This window comes from Triturus cristatus, chromosome 4_1 (assembly GCF_964204655.1).
Source record: "Triturus cristatus chromosome 4_1, aTriCri1.1, whole genome shotgun sequence".
NCBI lineage: Eukaryota > Metazoa > Chordata > Amphibia > Caudata > Salamandridae > Triturus > Triturus cristatus.
In genome coordinates, this window is record NC_140585.1 from 809,454,918 (window position 1) to 809,473,627 (window position 18,710).

Genomic DNA, 18,710 nt, shown 5'->3' on the forward strand with positions numbered 1-18,710 from the left:
GATGGGGTGTGTGTCTAAGAGACGTACATGTAGGGCCGGCAGGAACAACAGTGGCCACTACCTGTGGGACTTACGCTCGCCTTGTGGTGTGTACGTGCTTCGCCATGTCCATTGCTGTGTTGATGTGACAATAGAGGAAGCCTGGGTTTCTGCATGGCAAAGATCTGTGATGCCTGGGAGACATGAGTCCTCAATTGTCAATGGGGTGTGTTTTTTTAACGTTGCAGCAGCACATAGGTTGGGTGACACAGCCAGATGTTTGGCCCATTGCACTACATGGCACTCATGTGGACATGTGGAATTGAGATGTGAGGTGGTGGTCTTGTAGGTGACATATGTGTCCATGACCAACAGCACACACCTCAGTACATTGTGTAATGTCATGAACTAGCATGTGATAGTGATCGTGGTCATGGCCACATGGGTGTATGTACTGACAATCTTCCTTTGTGCATCTCTGTACTGCAGGGCACCAGCTGTCCACCGTCCGTTCCCAGACCTTGCAACCATGCAGGAACGCGACTGCATCAGACGGTACTGCTTCACCAGGCCACTGATTGAGGAGTTGGCGGAGCAGTTGGCGCCACATCTGCTACCTGGCCGGACATACCCTACAGCACTGACCCCAGAGGTGAAGGTGATGGCAGCCCTGCACTTCTTTGCTACCGGTACCTTCCAGTACACTGTGGCTACTGCTGGTGGTATGTCGCAAACAATGTTTAGTCGGGTGCTACGTGATGTCTTGGAGGGGATGTTGCAATTCCGCGACCTGTATATCAAGTTCCCGAGCCAAGATGAACTCCCTGAAATTAATGATGGCTTTAATACACTGGGGAGGATGCCAAACATCATTGGATCTATTGATGGGACACATGTTGCCCTGATACCACCACAGGCACATGAGCAGGCATACCGGAACAGGAAGCACTACCATTCAATCAATGCTCTGGTGGTCTGTCTTGCTGACATGTTGATCACACATGTGTGTGCACGGTTCCCTGGTTCGGCGCACGATGCCTACATTATGAGGAGTAGTAGCATTGCAACGCTGATGTCACAGATGCCAGCTCAGCGTGCCTGGCTTGTCGGTGTGTACTGACTGTTTCTCATTGTGTGTGTTTGTCAGTGTTGTATTCCGCACTCCTACAAAACTCAACTACTTGTTCATTTTTGTGTGTGTAGGTGACTCTGGATACCCCAACATGCCGTGGTTGCTGACACCCCTCAGGAACCCCGTGACACCAGCCGAGCTGCGCTACAAAGAGGCACATGGTCGGAGCAGGAGGGTGATTGAGCGGACATTCGGCCTCCTGAAAAGCCGCTTTCGCTGCCTGGACAAGACCGGAGGGGCCCTCCCATATGAGCCTGCAAAGGTGTGCAAAATAATACTGGTCTGCTGCATGCTACACAACATGGCGGTGCGGAAAGAGGTGCCTCTCATCTAGGATGACGATGACGACGACCAACGTCCGGCACCTGTGGAGGATCCCGGCCTGGGCCAAGATGACAGTGATGATGAAGGTGATGGTGACGTCCGCTCCCAGCTCATCAACAACTTCTTCACCTGAATGTGAGTTTCCAGGGTTGTTATGTGAATGTATGGAGGTAGCCTGGAATGTGTTGAGCCAGCTCTGTTGCTGTCTGAGTGTGTCTGTGTGCCACTTGACTGGATGCGTGCTGTGATGTGTCCATTCAGCTGGTGTGTACTCCACAATAGGGTAGTACTACTAACTAGTGTTTGTGTAGGTGTTTTGCAACATGTTTTGTGCATGTGTATTACATTTCTCTCCTGTTCTTCTGTGCTTTTGACTGTATCTTGTCTGTCCTTCCCAGGGTACTTTGCCTGTTGTGTGGTCAACGCTGACCCCCAACACCCAGAAGCCAACACCAGTGTGGAAGTTGACAATTCCCATCAACTGATGTACCACACATCCCTGGACTTCCATTTTCCAACACATTGTGAGCGTGTGTCCACTGTTACGTAGAATTACTGTGCAACTAATGTGGAATAAACGTGTTGCTGATGTGTAATGAACCTGTGCTAGGCTTTGTTATGTGCGTTGTCTGTCTTCCCACATCTGACTGACATCTGCTTACCTCACCTGTGGACTTGTTACCACTGACTGTGCTTGGTGTTGTGTCTGTGCATGCCAATGTGTTTCAGGTCAACATCATTGTGTGTGATGAGTAACATGGCCATGGTGAGTATGTTTTGTGTTGCCATAGTGGTGTGTCTCCCTCACGTGTGTCACATCCCCATGACTCACCTTACGTTGGTCACATTGTTGCAGTATTTGGTATGCACTGTGTTGTGTAGCAGATCGACATCTCCCTGAACATGACAAGTTGCAATCACAACAGAGGCAAGTATGGTGTACTGGTGAGTTTATTTACAAACATGTGTGAGTGAAGTGCACAGGATGGTGGGTGCTGTACAGTGGTTTGGGAATCCAAAGTTCACATTGGAGTTGGAAGTGCTGGTAGATGAAATGTCCAGAGTAAAGTCCACAGTCGTCTGCTACATTGGCCCAACGTGAACCCTCCATGTCATGTGGGCGAGTTGTGTGCGATTGGACAAGGGGAACGGGTTGCGCACAAAGAACATTGTCCAGAACAGGTTTGGAGGCCCTGGAGGATGTGCTGGGACATCTGCCTCTCACATGTCCTTCTTCGGACGACCCCTCTTCTTCCGGGGGGGGGGGATCCTCATGTGCAGGCCTCTACGATGCAGGGGACTCTCCGCTAGAGTCATCCTCCCTCCCTGTGGCACTGGCAGATGGTGTTGCGACAGATGTTGTGGGCCCACAGGGGGGGTGTGGACAGGTTGGTGTTGATCTGGCGGAGGCATTGTAGTATGTCCCGATGCACCACAGTGATGTCATCCCACTTGGCCTCTATGCGGGTATGGTGGGCGACCTGCTCGTGTTGCATGTCCTTGAGGATCCCCACTACCTGGCCAAATCCTCCGGTGCTATCCTAGTACGCATCTAAGATGCGAGCCAGTTGGGGGTCATCATGCAGTCAAGACCCCTCTGCAAGGCGTGCCCTGTGCCTCCCACCCCTCCCAGCACTCCTCTCCACACAGGCAGGACCAGCAGCGGTACGCACAGGTGACACTGGGACCCCTTGGGTGGTATTGCTGGTGGTGTTGGCTGTAGCTTCCGGGGGGTCCTGTGTCCCCGTGCTGTGGGTGTTGATTGTCAAGTCAAAGTCAAGTCAAAAGTTTTTATTTTTGTTACGGTACTCTTTCGAGGACCACAAAATAAAATATACATTATACTTTCCATTTAATACATTTTCAATGAGATTTTCAAAAACTTAAAAATTCTGTAACAGACGAATTCATTAGGAGGGCTTTTGCATAATAATAAAAAGTCTTTTGAGTTAACGATCCTGCAGGACCGATAGATGGGCTTAAGACATGTTAACCTTGCGTTTACAATTTCTGCATTTGGACATATAAAAAGTAAGTGTTCCAAATTCTGGTTGCCCCCTTGACAGAGGGTACAAAAGGCAGAACTGTCAGGCCTCCAGGAGGAAGTAAAGGTTTGTACAGGAAGTGTTCCCAGGCGCAACATCATAATTGCACGCCTTGCACCATGTTGAAGTGTATACTCTAAATAAGGCTGGCATTGTTTGTATTCCTGGGAGGCTGCATAGATCTTATATGATGATAGTCTATTACAATGTAAGTGGTCAATCTCGTAGCTCAGTTTGGGAGTGAAATTTTTTAGAAAAAGTTTGAGTTGGGATGGTGACCACGTAGACAAAATTTCCACACTAACTTTTGCAAGTTGTAGGGCCTCTCGCATATTTGTTAAGAAGGTAATATGGGTAGAGCTAGTCTCGAATGTCTCTGTTTTTAGTAAACTTCTTAGAGTGCCTTCTTTTGAATGAAGAAGGTTATAGGCCCACCTTATAATACTAGCTATGGCTGCAGCATATGCACTCGTGATGGTACATTCCAGTCTCAATGCTTGTACTGGGGTAGATGTAGAAATCTTCAGTAGTTTTTTCAATATTTTACCTTCTACTGAGTCCATATAGGTCCATTGTTTAAAAGGAATATATTCCGAGGCGTAAGACAGGACCGGTGTGATTTTGGCTCGATAGACTTGAATTAGTGCAGAGAAATGCCTTTGTCCAGTGGCCAAGTATAAGCGGGACAAAGCCCCAGCATGTAGGTCACTTTTCCTTTTCAGGTGATTGATTTGGTTGATGTTACTCATGTTTTGTGAGAAAATTCTGCCCAAATATGTATACTCCTTTACTTGTTCTAACTTCTCACCACCCAACTTCCATTCGTACCTTACCCTTTTCTTCTGGTTTGAAAAAGCAACCACTTTGGTTTTGTTTGTATTTGGAGTTAAAAATTTTTTTATAGAATACTTGTATAAAATATCTAAAAGATTTTGTAATCCGAACGGTGTTAGGTCAAACATGACTATATCGTCTGCGTACAGCAGGGAATGAATATATTCAGTGGCTATCTTAGGAGGAGTGCATATCCCTTGCTGCAATTGGGAAGGTAAGTCACTTAAATACAGTGAGAATAAAATTGGAGCCAAGAGGCACCCTTGTTTCAGGCCATTCGATGTTCGTATTATCTTCGATAGGCCCTTGTCACTCCCCATTTGGACACGGCACCAGGTGTCGCTGTGTAGGTTCACTATCAAATGTAATAGCTGCTCCGGAATGCCCATTCTTCTTAACTTTGACCACAGGGTCGGTCTGTCCACTCGATCGAAAGCTGTCGAGTAATCAATGAACGCTGCGTAAATAGTTTGTTTTTTCCCTGTTGCGTACTTATCTAAAATGGTTTGGAAGATTGCTACGTTGTCAGTGACTGAGTGGTTTGGGCGAAATCCGGACTGAAATTTAGGGATTAGACCCGATGAGAAGGCCCAATTTTTCAGCCTATCCAGGATTTCTGCTGCAAAAATCTTCCCGACAGCGTCCATGAGGGCAATTTGCCTATAGTTTCCCGGTATGTTTCTTTTTCCTTTTTTGTAAATCGGGATTATAATACTTCCTTTCCAGGAGTTTGGCATTTGACCACTGTCGAATATGTAGTTAAATAGCGGCGAGAGCACCAGTCCCCACTCTTTGTGTTCAGTTTGGTAGACCTTAATAGGTATCTGATCGGGGCCAGATGCACCCGTGCTCCTTGCCTTCCTGATATTCGTAGAGACTGACACTGCCGATGTTTTATTGATCTTAGTATCATTAGTTTCCACAATTTGTTCTCCCGCCTCTTCATTTTTAATAGACTTATTCTGTTTATATAGCTCACGAAGGTAAATATCCCAGTTCTCTTCTGAAACAGGAGTTGCCTCCAGCTTTTTTTTGGATCCCGTCATTTTTGCAATCAGTGACCAATATTTGCGCTGGTTGTTTTGTTTAGCTGCTTGTTGGATTTCAGTCCAGTTGAAGTCCTGTTTCAGTTTTTTCTGTTTAGTTTTTTCTCGTCGGATTTGATTCTTTAATCTATTGATTTCCTTTTTGTTTGCTGACGAGAAGTTCAGATACTGGGCGCGTATCAGCCTATTGAGTTGTTTTACGACTGGTTGGTTCCAGTTTTTATTCTTAATTCTCCATTTACTTTTTACTGATCTGTTGTGTTCTAACTTACTTTGTAGAGCTTGTTTAAGGTTATTCGTTAATTGTTCGAAATTCTTTATAGGGTCATCTGAATATATGTTAGTCAATATATTGATTTCGGAAATTAATAGCCTCAGATAGTCCAGATTTTCTGTCCCCCAATAAACGCGACGCCTTATCATGTTTACTTCCGTTTTTGTTGTAAGAAATATTGGCCGGTTATAAGAAGAGGACTGTGCAATCCAATGGGTAGAAAGGTTTAGAAGAGCATGATCACTTTCTTCATTGAATATTATTGAGAGTTGAATCATTTGTTCTTTTTCTTTGATCCCGCATATAAAATAATCCAGGGTAGAGGGAGATCCATTTCCTTGCCGTGTGTATGTTGCTGGTATGTCACCGTTGATGTTACCGTTTAATATAGTCCCATTAATGCTGGAAAGAAAAGATAATAGTGCGCGTCCTCTCTTATCTGATTTAGATCCTTTTGGGAATTCAGGGAGTGATGTTTCCAAAGATTCCTCTTTGAAAAGACGAGCCCATTTCTTTATCTCACAGTTTGAAATTTTAGCGTTCAAATCCCCCATTATGAGATATGGCAAGTGAGAATGATCTTCAATGATATGGGTGATGATCTCCATTAGGCGGTCAAACAGCAAGTCATTATTATTACTGGGAGGTGCGTAGATATTGAAAAGTAATATTTTTTCAAGTTTGGCTGACGCTTGAGTTCTGAGGGATACTTTTAAACATTGTAGATTTTCTATGTTTGTATCGATTATTTCCTGTGACCAAGAGTGATCTTCTTTTAATAATATTGCCAGACCACCCTTGGCGTGTCCCCTTCTAGATCTTTTTGCCAACGTTTCGTATACATAGTATCCTTTTTGGGTAAAGGTATTAATTAACCATGTTTCCTGGAGGGCAATGATATCAGGGGAGTTTTTGATTGCATGTTTCATTTTTAAATCAGTTTTCCCTGCCAAGTTCCAGGACAATAACGTTAGACCTTTGCTAAACTTCACCGTTTTTTTGCTGTTTAAGGTTTCTGATAACCATGCCCACGATTTTATTGAGTTCTCAGTGTTACTAGAGCTTGAATTCCGGGACCATACTGACCTCTCTCCTTGAATTACTTGTATTTTGAGTGAATCTTTCCTCATAATATTTGATGCTGAATCTCCCCAATTAAAGCTATTGTTTTCATTTCTTCTATTGGTTTGTCCTAATGTACCTTTGTTTAGGTTGTTGATTCTAGGATCTTCCACCGAGATTACATCATAGCCATTTTTGTGAAGAATTTCCTTCTCTCTGATTATTATTCCAGGCAAAACTGGGGAATAAAAGGATACCTGTACTAGTTTGTTATTTTCTTTTATTGGGAAGAGTACTAGGTCGATTTCTTTACTTGTCAGAGAGTTCAGAGATGGTATTTCTTGTAAAAGATTGATTATTCTACCACGGTTAAACGGCTCCTTATCTGAGGGAAATAGCTCTTCGATTGTTATGTGTTTAGATGGAATTACTTCCCATGATTCAGAATTATTATCATGTAGTTCTTTTATATCCTTGATATTTTGCGTTGTTGATCTGTTTTCTATCGGAGGACAAAATACGTCTACTTTTGGGTTTAAGGGTTTTTCTGATGGTATTTTTTGAGTTTCTGGAGAGGTCACCAAGGTTACGGGAATTAATTTTTGGAATTTAAGCTTATTCCCTTTTTTCCTCTGTATTCTCCTCAAGGGTTTTCTCTTCTTCTTCCCCCTTACTTTTTCCCTAGTGTTCCTTTTTTCAGACTGTCCTCCTTGGCTGAAATCCTGTTCGGCAGTAACTCCCGATGTTTCTGCTTTATTTTCCCCGATAATCTGATCACGATTATTATCGGATACTTTATTAAAAAAGATAGGATAATGTTTAGTTTTGTTTTCGGTGATGGTTTCCAATTCTTCTTTAAACAGTTTTTTAAGTGAGTATGTAATAAGAGGTTTTTCCTTATTTCTTAGTCCCTTAGTTTTAGTCTTAATTATTAGTGCGTCGTTCGTTTGCGTGCTTGCTTCCTGTTGTTTTGGGGTAGCACTTCCGTTTTTATGAAAATCATCTATTTGTTGTGATTCGACTTCTCCGGGTTGTTTTGGTGGGACTTTAGTTAGATCTTTTTTCTTTTTTTCTTCAACCAGGAATTTAAGTATTCCTATTTGTACGTCTAAAGTATCATCCGAATTAGCTAAAATTTGATCAAGATGAGTTAGTACTGATTCCAATATTTCTTGCAATGAGAAAAGTGCTTTTGACAGGGGAGAAGCAGCATTTACAAGATTTGGATTTATAAAATTAGGGTCTGATAGGCTGGCCAGATTAGAATAAAGGTTAGGCGATTTTTCTGGTGAGCTGGTTAGTGGATGTTTTTGACTTAGCAATATTTCTGTTTTTTCTTCTTTGGTATTCGTGTTATGATTTACAGATACATCGAAGAATAAGTCGTTGTCCTGGTTTTTTATAGGTGTTATAGATGTTATTTGAGACGTATCTGGGAATGATTTTTGACATTCTTCCAAGAGAGAGAAATTTGCCAAATTACTTTCAGTTGTTATTTGACCTTGTTTATTGGGTTTCTGATCTGAGAAATGTAACGAATCATGATCAACCTTATTTATTAAAGGATCCAGCTTATTTTGATCATCAGTAGAATATGGAGAAAGATACTTTTTCTTTGAGAGGGTAGAGAAGTATTGTCTTATAGCTGGAGTACTTGATATTTGACCAGGTTTTAGTGATTTGTCAACAGATTTTCTTACAGCTGCATCTGTCCCCATACGCCTCATGTAGATTGTCCGTGAGCGTAGTTTTTTTAGAGCCCTCATACTTGGGACCGGAAATCTACTTTATAGTTTATGGTGGTCGCAGCAGGTTTTGTGTATTTGTAATAACTTTATCTTTATCTCACAATCTCAGTTGATCAGTAGGAAATGGGGGGTTTTTTGCACGTCGGTTTCAGAATTTGGTTGTGTAGTGTCCTCGTGTGCTGAACGTTAGTGGGATGGCCCGTCCCGTCCTCGGTCGTCCCCGGACGGCCACAGACGGCCCGCCCTTTGTCCGGGCTTCGTTCCGCGCTTGGTCCCGCGCGCGTCCCGCGACGCGGAAGGGTAATTGGTATTTCTACGTTTCGTCAGTGGGCGTGTCCGTGGGCGTGTCGCCTGGGGGAAGAGGAACCAGCTGATCCCAGCTTGGAATTCTGGTCCTCGCAGTCCCCTAGGTTAGGCGCGCTGTAGTTCTTCGCCCAGCCTCAACCCTTCTGACTCCAGCTGGGAGCGACAAGCAGAGCGTGCGGATTGCAGCTCACGCTCACACCAGCGAGTCAAGGGGAGGCGCGCCACGGAGCAACAAACAGAGACAGCGTCAGCTCAAGCACAGCAACTCAGGACACAGTTGGTAAGCAGAGGTAGAAATCCCTCTCCAGGCACGAGTAGCAGCAGTTCACAAAAACCAGATAGCGGTGAGTGGCGCCCGCGAAGCGGGTGTCACGAATATTTGTCCTGCCTCGTCAGTGGGCGTGTCCGTGGGCGTGTCGCCTGGGGGAAGAGGAACCAGCTGATCCCAGCTTGGAATTCTGGTCCTCGCAGTCCCCTAGGTTAGGCGCGCTGTAGTTCTTCGCCCAGCCTCAACCCTTCTGACTCCAGCTGGGAGCGACAAGCAGAGCGTGCGGATTGCAGCTCACGCTCACACCAGCGAGTCAAGGGGAGGCGCGCCACGGAGCAACAAACAGAGACAGCGTCAGCTCAAGCACAGCAACTCAGGACACAGTTGGTAAGCAGAGGTAGAAATCCCTCTCCAGGCACGAGTAGCAGCAGTTCACAAAAACCAGATAGCGGTTGATTGTCCTTGGTCTGTCCGTGTTGGTGGGGGTGCCCTGTCGGTGTCCAGATGCTGGAGGAGTGGGTACAGGGGGGGCAGATGTTGCTGCTGCTGGTGCTGCATGATGGCTCACACCGGAGGGGCCAGGTTGGTCGTCGTCATCCAAAGAGGACAGTGAGAGAGTCAGATCAGCGAGCTCAGTGTCCACCAGAGTCTGGGACTGGGTATCCTCGCCATTTGGTGCTGGGTGCCCAGCACCACCTGTGTTTGGAAGAGACACACAATGTGATTTATGTTTCTACATGCATCGTTGGTTCACAAACATGACATTTTCTACTTTTCAAACAGATGCCTGCCTGTACACTGCTTTTTCCCAGCTTGTCACAGACAGAGTTTGATATTGTTGTTGGCCATTTCCCAGCATGGCCTTGTGCTCCCCACAACAGAGCCCAGTGTCAGACATCTTGTCAGTTCCTTCCCACTCCCTGTGAGGCGAGTATGTTTCAGTTTGATCTTGCTGGGACATGTGGGTGGGTGTAGGTTGTCTGTGACTGCGAGTCCCATCATACTCTTGGCTACACCCCCCTTCCCAGCATGACCATGCTTCTTCCCTCTTGACTCTGCTTCCCTGTGAGGGGGTGTGACAGCAATGGCAAGATGGCTGACTGTGTACTCTTGATGTATGATGTTGGCCATTTGCCAGCATGGCCTTGTGCTCCCCACAACAGAGCCCAGTGTCAGACATCTTGTCAGTCCCTTCCCACTCCCTGTGAGGCGAGTATGTTTCAGTTTGATCTTGCTGGGACATGTGGTTGGGTGTAGGTTGTCTGTGACTGCGAGTCCCATCATACTCTTGGCTACACCCCCGTTCCCAGCATGCCCATGCTTCCTCCCTCTTGTCTCTGCTTCCCTGTGAGGGGGAGTGACAGCAATGGCAAGATGGCTGACTGTGTATTCCTGATGTATGATGTTGGCCATTTCCCAGCATGGCCTTGTGCTCCCCACAACAGAGCCCAGTGTCAGACATCTTGTCAGTCCCTTCCCTTCCCTGTGAGGCGAGTATGTTTCCGTTTACTCTTGCTGGGACATGTGGGTGGGTGTAGGTTGTCTGTGCCTGCGAGTCCCATCATACTCTTGGCTACACCCCCCTTCCCAGCATGCCCATGCTTCCTCCCTCTTGACTCTGCTTCCCTGTGAGGGGGTGTGACAGCAATAGCAAGATGGCTGACTGTGAAATCTTGGTGTTTGTTTGGCTACAAGTCCCAAGTGAGCCCCTGTGCTTCACACAGCAGCACCCAGTATGGGGTATCTTTTGCTGATATTTCTGAGAGGTGTGTCAATGCATTGTACCCGGTGAGTTGTGTGGAGTTTGTGTTGAGGGGGGTGTCTCCCCATGCTGAGTAGTCTGGTCAGGGCTGTCAGTTCTCCTTCCCATCATGAAATGTGCTTCCATTGTAGGGCGTGCAAGTTGTCTTTCAGGATGTCAGTCAGTGGTGTCCTGCTTCTGATTTGCACACAAGCCCTAGCAGGGCCTTGTGCTTCCCACAGCAGGAGCCAGTGTCAGCCATCTTGTCAGTCATTTTCCACTCCCTGTGATGTGGGCATGTTTCAGAGAGGTCTTGATGGGCCAATCAGGAGGGTGTGCATTATCTGTGACTACAGGCCCCATCATGCTTTTGGCTACACTCACTTCACCTGCATCCCCACTATTCCTTCCTGACAGCTGCACTGTGAGGTGGTGTGTTTGTGGTGTCAAACGGTCTGGCAGGGTCTATTTGGCTTAGTGCCACTGGCTTGCTCTATTTGTTTGTAGGTTAGTGCATGTCATGACACAGTCCCCAGTCACTATGAGATGGCAGGTATTGTGTGTGTCTGACTGGCATACACATCTTGGGCTGATTGTCTATTGGTTAGTGTAGCTTTGCTTGCGGTGCATGGTTTCACTGTCCCCTTGCCACACAATCTTGGGTATGTTGTTTGTGTAATCACCAGGCTGTGGGATGTGTGTTAGGCCATGGACACTCTCTGGTGGTAGGATGACCCGCATCTTCTCCTCCCAGGTCCTGAAGTAGACTGGTTTGGCAGGAGGGCCACCGCCGGTGCACTGACTCAGGGCGTGATCTTTTTCGATGAGTTTCTTGACCCTCCTACGCACGTCATACCACCTGTTCTGGATGTCGTCCTTTGTGCGCCTTGCTGGTGCTTGTGCGTTCACCTTGTCCACAATCCTCGCCCACATCTTGGTTTTCTGTGAGATGGTGGTCCTTTGGACCAATGTACCAAACAAATGTGGCTCTACTCTGATGATCTCGTCTACCAGCACTTCTAACTCACTATCTGTGAACTTTGGATTCTTCTTTGGAGGCATGGTGATGGGTGGTGGTGGTGAGGGATGTGTGTGTGAGGGTGCAAGTGATGTTGGGTTGGTGTTGGTTTTGCTGTGTGTATGTGTGAGTGCTTTTGGTAAGGTGCTAATGGTGCGTGAGTTGTGTGATGGGTGAGTTGTGAGTGTGTCTGTGGTTGCTGCGTACTGGTGTTTGCTGCTGGCTGTGTCTCCTGTTTGCAAGGGATGATGGTAGTGATTGTAGTCCTTTATATAGTTGGAGTTGTGGGTGTGTCTTTGTCCCATGTTTTTTTTTTGGTATTTATTGGCTTTGTCATTGCTTGTTTGGTCCTTTTTTTGTCTTTTTTCCCTTGTGTTTTGTAGGCATGAAGGAGACGTTCATGTGACGGAAACGGACGCTGCTGTTGTTTCGTGCGGGCTTCTCCGCCTCGTTCACGCTGCCTGTCTTCTTTGTTTGGTACATGTCGTTTGCGGTGGTCTCTATTGCTTGTGTGCCGGGTTGTCTGTGCGTGTTGGTCGTGCGGCTTGTTCTCCGTGCGAGTCGGTCTGGTTTTACACGCATTGCATCGTACTGCGCTAATCGTACATCGCGGGTACGGGTCGATCGTGTTGATTCCGGTTTCGTGTCGGGCGGTGAAAATCGCATCGGTTTTCCGGCCGGATCACTATTTTCCCTACAGCTTGGTCGTACGGCTTGTATTCCGTACGTGTCAGTTGTAATTCACACGCGTTGCATCATACTGCACTAGTCGTACGGCGCTGGTCCGTGTCGGTCGGTATTCGGTCCGGGTCCGTGTCGGTCGGTTCGTTTTGCGGCCGGAATCGGAATCGGCCCCTTAATGTATTTATAGCTCTTGCTGTGGTCTACAGCCATCGTGCATCACTGCCTCTATCACCTCACCCACAGTTGTTACAAACTGACCTGGCTTGAGGGGTTTTGATTGCGTTTAGAGGGCCCTAGGTATATCACTAAACATTAATATCAGCTCACATTTAGGTTTTTCCACAGTGTATTAGAGGTTTTAATGTAATAGAGGACACACTCATCAGTTCACATTCCCTCACTGACAGCATCCTCACCTGGTCCTGTATGGATGGACCACACTGTGCAAGAAACCGATGAGGTATTTCCATTTGGCTTGTTTAACATGCAACTAGTGAGAGTCCAAGATAACTATTAACTTTGCTCAGGCTAGGCATAGAGAAGAAGAGACTCCAAACATTGATTACACCCAAAGATTATCATCCGTTATATTAATATGTTACCAATTAAATTCATTTTACATGTATTGCCTACAGTTTAATAACCACAATGTCTACATCTGCAATTACACTTAGTCATATATTCTGAACTAAATCTGGGACTTAAAATATTAATAAACGTCTTTAAAATAACAATGTGGATTTCTTGTGTGTTTCAACCTTTGGCTAAAGATATACAAGTAACTTGCATCTAAATAAACTGTATTCGCGACAGTCTCTGGCAGGAATGTTCAAACTGTGATATACATTCTCTCCAGGAAAATGATGGGAGGTAATCTCATTAGTGTTACATATTTCTCTGTTGCCACCTTCCCCCAACACTTCATAGGTATTTTTTGTTTCTTCCTGAAGTCTTTGACATTTTATAGACTTATTGGCTAACAGTTGCACAATCTTGACTTCATACGGGGTAGAAGTGTTGGCCTTGAGCTCAATGATAAGTAAGAGATGTATGTGTTTGTGTATCATTCCCTTGTCATCATTGTAAATTGTTTGAAGAAGAGTGGTGCCTAAGTCTTTAGGTCATGTGAATAATCAGGAGCTACCATAATCTGTTTTAACACTCATTGGACAATCCAGTTCTTCATCAGGTCTTCATTCATCAATGTTATAATGGACCTTTTCTACAAAGCTAGAATTATAAACTGAAATCCGTGACTTAGACAGTGTACCATCTAAGTGAACTCTGCAAATTATTTATTGATGCTCCACCGAGGTTTAGAAAGTTGTCTGAAAATCTTCCAAAGAGGACACTGCTAGTCATGAGGTACTTGCTGTACTTCACACTCTCATTATAAGTGTCATGGTGCTCCCAATTTCGCAGCAGTGTCCAGGCTCCTGTACGTAAAATAACATAAAATTAGAGAAAGGCCCAGCCCCCCACTGGAACATTTTGAAACTTCATTTTCAACATGACTGAAGCGTAAAAAATATTCCTCTCAGGTTAATATAATATTCCAATGTAAATTGCATATTTAACCACTACAATTTAAATTTGACCACAAATTGAACCAATTTACATTTAATGTGACCCTTTTAGCTTTATTTGTCTTTGAGGTCAATGTTACAGAGATTTTGGAATAGGTCTTTGCATGTCTAAGAATAATGTATGTGTACTTTCTATGCCTGTTAGGGAGAGGTATTCAATAATGTGAGGGCCCTGCCTCCTCTGCAACCCAGTATTCCCTATGCATATCACACGTCAAGGCTTCAGTTTTCCTTGTTTTACTCTTTACCACTTCAATTGTAGTTTTTCAAATTAGTTCACCTGTTACTCTTTGTAGTTCATTTCCACGAAGCAAGTATTGGTTTGACATAACTAACTTCAGTGTCACATATTTTGAATATTTCACCATTACTGTAGGTAAGGTTAGGATATGAGTTATGGATAGCACTAGCCTTAGGATAAGAGAAATCACATTATCAAGTTAGAAGAAAAATTAATTTAAAACAATTACATGTAATTTAATATAGTCAAAAAGAAATGTTTTGTGTTATAGTAGATTAGAATTGTGGTTATGATATGGGTACCATAATCGGTAAAAAATAAATGTATTTTGTTTTTATATTTCAATATTTAAAAACGTAACACTGGTTATTGCTATGGTTGGCATTATGTTTAGAGTAAGTGTCCCTTAACTGTATTCATTGTTAGATTTAAATCAGTTGAAATAATTAAAAATACTAAAATATTGCACTGTTGAGTAATAGTGTCATGTTTAGGGGCAAAACAAATAATTGTAAAAACATTTAAGGCCTGTTGCAATGTCAGTTGGAAAGCCTCCGACCGACAGTCGGATCCTCCCAGACCGTGTCGGAACCCTTCCAACCGACTTGGTCAGAAACAATTCCGAACGACCGATTACGATGCTCGCGGTTGGAATCGAAACCGTTCGGGGTGATTCCGAATCGATTCCAACTGGCACTCGGAGAATCCGAGTCGGTCGGAGATGATTCATACAGCTTTATGGACATCGTTTCAGACCGACTGATTACAATGTCGGATTCTGACACCCTTTCCGACTCGGTCTGTCCGACACAAACAGGCTGTCAGAAACTGACTTTGGGGGCCCCTAGCAGGCCCCACTTCATTCTACATCCTCCGGTTTGAGGTTGAGGGGGAAACCAAGGGACCCCCCTGTAAAGCCATGCACAGTGTGGCAGGCACCATGGGGTGCCTGCGTCAGTGTGCAAGGTTTTCCGGCAGACACCCATTTTCCCCATAGGAGCCTGTGCTGTCGGTTGGAACACAGGCTCCCATTGACTCCGAACGATGTTCGGAAGCATCATAATCGGTTGGGCGGAATCGCCGACCATGAGTCGGTCGGAACTGAATCCATCAAGGAGTCAGGCGGTTTATTTTCCAACCGACATGGTAATCAGGCCCTCAGTTGAATTTAATTACATGACATAAAATGATTATTATAATTACATATTAACATAGGTTAAAAGTAAGGTAATATTACATGATTTATTTAATTTTAACTTAATGGAGGTTAATAAAATAATTGCCAAAGTAATACTGAAAATAATACTATTCGTAATAGATAGTGTTAGGACTAGGGTTCAGCATTATTAAACAGGTAAATATACCTCGATGTGTTAAGCTGATGGTAAAATTAATATTAAAAATGGCCTTATGAGGTGCAAGATGTGAAGGAAATGTTTACGTAAAGGTAGTAGAGGTAGTGGTGGAGAGGTAATATATGCATCTCCGAGTATGGTAAACATTCAGAGGAACGACGCCCTTCAGGAATTTGGTGTTCAATTAAAAGGCATTATTTTAGGTAACAGTTAATGACTGCAAAGATTTTGATATCTTTCAACTGCCCCCTGGAGAGCGAAGTTATTTTCTTGCAAGTCAATAAATACTAATATTGACAATAGAATGCAGAAGTGCCTATGTCTTTAAATTCAAGGACTAGTGTAATAATAGTCTTGATATCAGAATTGTGCTTTTCAAAAACAACTTAAATTTAATGGATTATAATAAAACCACAAGTTATAGTAGTGCAAATGTTAAGTTGTCACAAACTAGGCGTGGTGTTTTCTGCAACATTAACATTATTGACTAACATGACAATGTTATCTCTGCAGGAATATGCATTGACGATGTCTCTAAACAGAAAGCTCTCAAATGTGGACCTATAGATTGCCTAGATACAGGCAGAGTACATTTATCGAAGTTATATAGTTAGGGAGAGATGATAGATAGATCAATAGATAGATAGATAGACACACAGACAGACAGACAGACAGATGTCTTGTATTAATGAGAGAAATATCTGGATGGAGAGAGACAGTTCATTGGGGAAAACCAGTGCTAAATTTGAGCCGGTGGGGTCCATTGGCATTTGTTTTTGGGGCCTGGTGCTTATTTTTCCTCAGAGGACATTTACCAAGAGCAAGAGAGAGAAAACACACGATGGGGGAAGGAAGAGAAAGAAGGAAAAACGTCACAAAGGTAAAAGGCAGAAACCTGCAAGAGTTAAAAAAAAGGGGTAGGAGTTGTCTGGGAGTGGATTAAAGAGGTATGAGGTGGATTCCAGAACATGAAGATTTGGTATTCAGTGTGCTCATGTAATAGTGCTGGCTGCAGCCTTCTGAGCAGATCTTTGGCCCCGGCACTCATTCCTTTACAAATAAAGCACTGAGTGAGGTAGAAGAATATGACATACAGATTTTACCACTCACTTGCTGATTGTACCTACCACAAGCCTTAAAATCAACGTAAAGCTCCTCAGTAGAACAAACATTGCCATTTATGCATCAGCACTTTGTAATAGCAGAGGATGTACCATTGTTATTGTTTCTTTATGGCGCTTAATTCACTCCTTTGTCCAAGGAACTATATTCATTCATCGTTCACTTCTCTTCTGGACTGTTAATGCTTGGAAATGCTAAAACATTTCTACTATTTCCGAAATGGAGTCTTGGATCAATCTCTTACTTAAGCGTGCATCCAATCATTTTGCACTGTCATGAACAGAGCCCCAAAGCATTGTCACCAGTGTTGCACTAATCTAAATACTACAGATTTCCTAAGGAAGAGCTGTAAATATGCAGTTATGGAAGTATTTTGTATTTGGTTTGATCTACTTAATGTGCAATGATTTCTCTTCTCTTTGTAGGGTATGGCACCGGCTTCGTCAACGGTCTGAGGCCAACAGTAACCAAGCACAGACAGCACACGCCCTCACCCAAAAAGACAGAAGAAAGGCAAGATCCACCCGAATCCAATTACATCTGGTGAAACTAAACAACTGGAACCTGTTTTTCAACACTCAGTTCCGAGCTATTTACCAATAAGAAATACAAAATTATCAGTCTAAATTGTATTAGCTTCATATATATCACTGAGCTGATATATACAGTTTCCTTTACATTGCAGAGTTTCTTTTTAGGCTGCTTTTCAACTTTCGTGCCATATTTCAACAATATGAATTTCAGCGGAACGTTTTCTTTTAAAGTTGTGCCTCAGATTGTACCTTACAAGGGTTACAAACATGGTTTGCTTTACATCTAAATCATTGATCATTGATGTTGGGTAAGTTGTGTTAGATGTTGACTTGAACGATAACTATTTTATTTTCATTTATTTTGACCTTCTAATAATATAGAAAGTTTATAAATTTTAAAAGTTAATACACTATTTTGAATTCTTACATTTGCAGAGAAGTGTATTGAAAGGCACTGACTGTAGCATTTAAACAATATAATATATTGTAAACAACCATGCAGCACTATAATGTATGGGCATTTTCAATTTAAATTTCGATTTCAAAACAATGTATTGCTTATGTAATGAGGTTTTTCTACGAAATGTTTACTGTTGTGTACAAAATAAAGATGCCCACTACATTTTATATTGTCAATGTATCTGCTTCGGATGTATGACGTTACAATGCAATCTGTTACAACGCATGCTGTTACAACGAAAGTTTTACAACGCGAGTGCATTGACAACGCAGGACATTACAACGCAAGTCTTTACATCGACTTGCACTAGATGGCGTGCTAACATTAAAAAAGTGTAATTTACTATTCCAACTCCAGTCCACGTAACAGTAGGGAAGGTGTTGGGATAGTAAACTACACTATTTTTAATGTTAGCACGCCATCTAGTGCAAGTCGATGTAAAGACTTGCGTTGTAATGTCCTGCGTTGTCAATGCACTCGCGTTGTAACAGTTTCGTTGTAATGGCAGTGCGTTGTAAAAGTTGCGTTGTAAAGGTTGTTCCCCATCTGCTTCATGAGAACCTATAGCATTTACATCACTGCTGCTTCATGTCTGATCTGTCATATTCAAATAAATGTGAGGGTAGTATAACTGAAAATTGATCAGCAGTTCTGACAGGTATACAAATGACGCACTATGATAAGCTATCCATGTCAGACAAATGTACATTTTTCTTGCATTGCTGGAAAAAGTGAGGGAGCCCTGCATGATATTATAGTTCAAAGAAAGCATCATTTTGTAAATCAGAAAACAATCAAATAGTTATATCTTGAGAAAACAGCCTAGAAAACAGTTGAACATTGTAGAGGTGATGTTTCAGATTTCACATTTTTGGAAAAATGATAGCCACTAGCTGAGGCGACTTACTTGACATTTATGGATTTAGACTCTTTTTAGTAATATTTTCTTCTG

The 18,710-nt window shown here is 43.5% G+C and overlaps 1 protein-coding gene across 2 annotated transcripts in view; it reads left to right on the forward strand.

Annotated features, from left to right (window-relative positions):
• The window catches only part of WIF1 (Wnt inhibitory factor 1), a 310,473-nt gene extending 292,549 nt beyond the window's left edge, over nucleotides 1–17,924 (forward strand). The window contains exon 9 of one of the 2 annotated variants that reach the window (XM_085653433.1): nucleotides 17,191–17,923. In XM_085653433.1, the coding sequence (XP_085509559.1) occupies nucleotides 17,191–17,312 (122 nt within the window). In that variant the 3' untranslated portion in view covers nucleotides 17,313–17,923. Of the gene's footprint in view, nucleotides 1–17,190 lie in introns of both variants that reach the window. The other variant, XM_085653432.1, reaches the window with a different exon arrangement.
• Nucleotides 17,925–18,710: the final 786 nt, after the last annotated feature.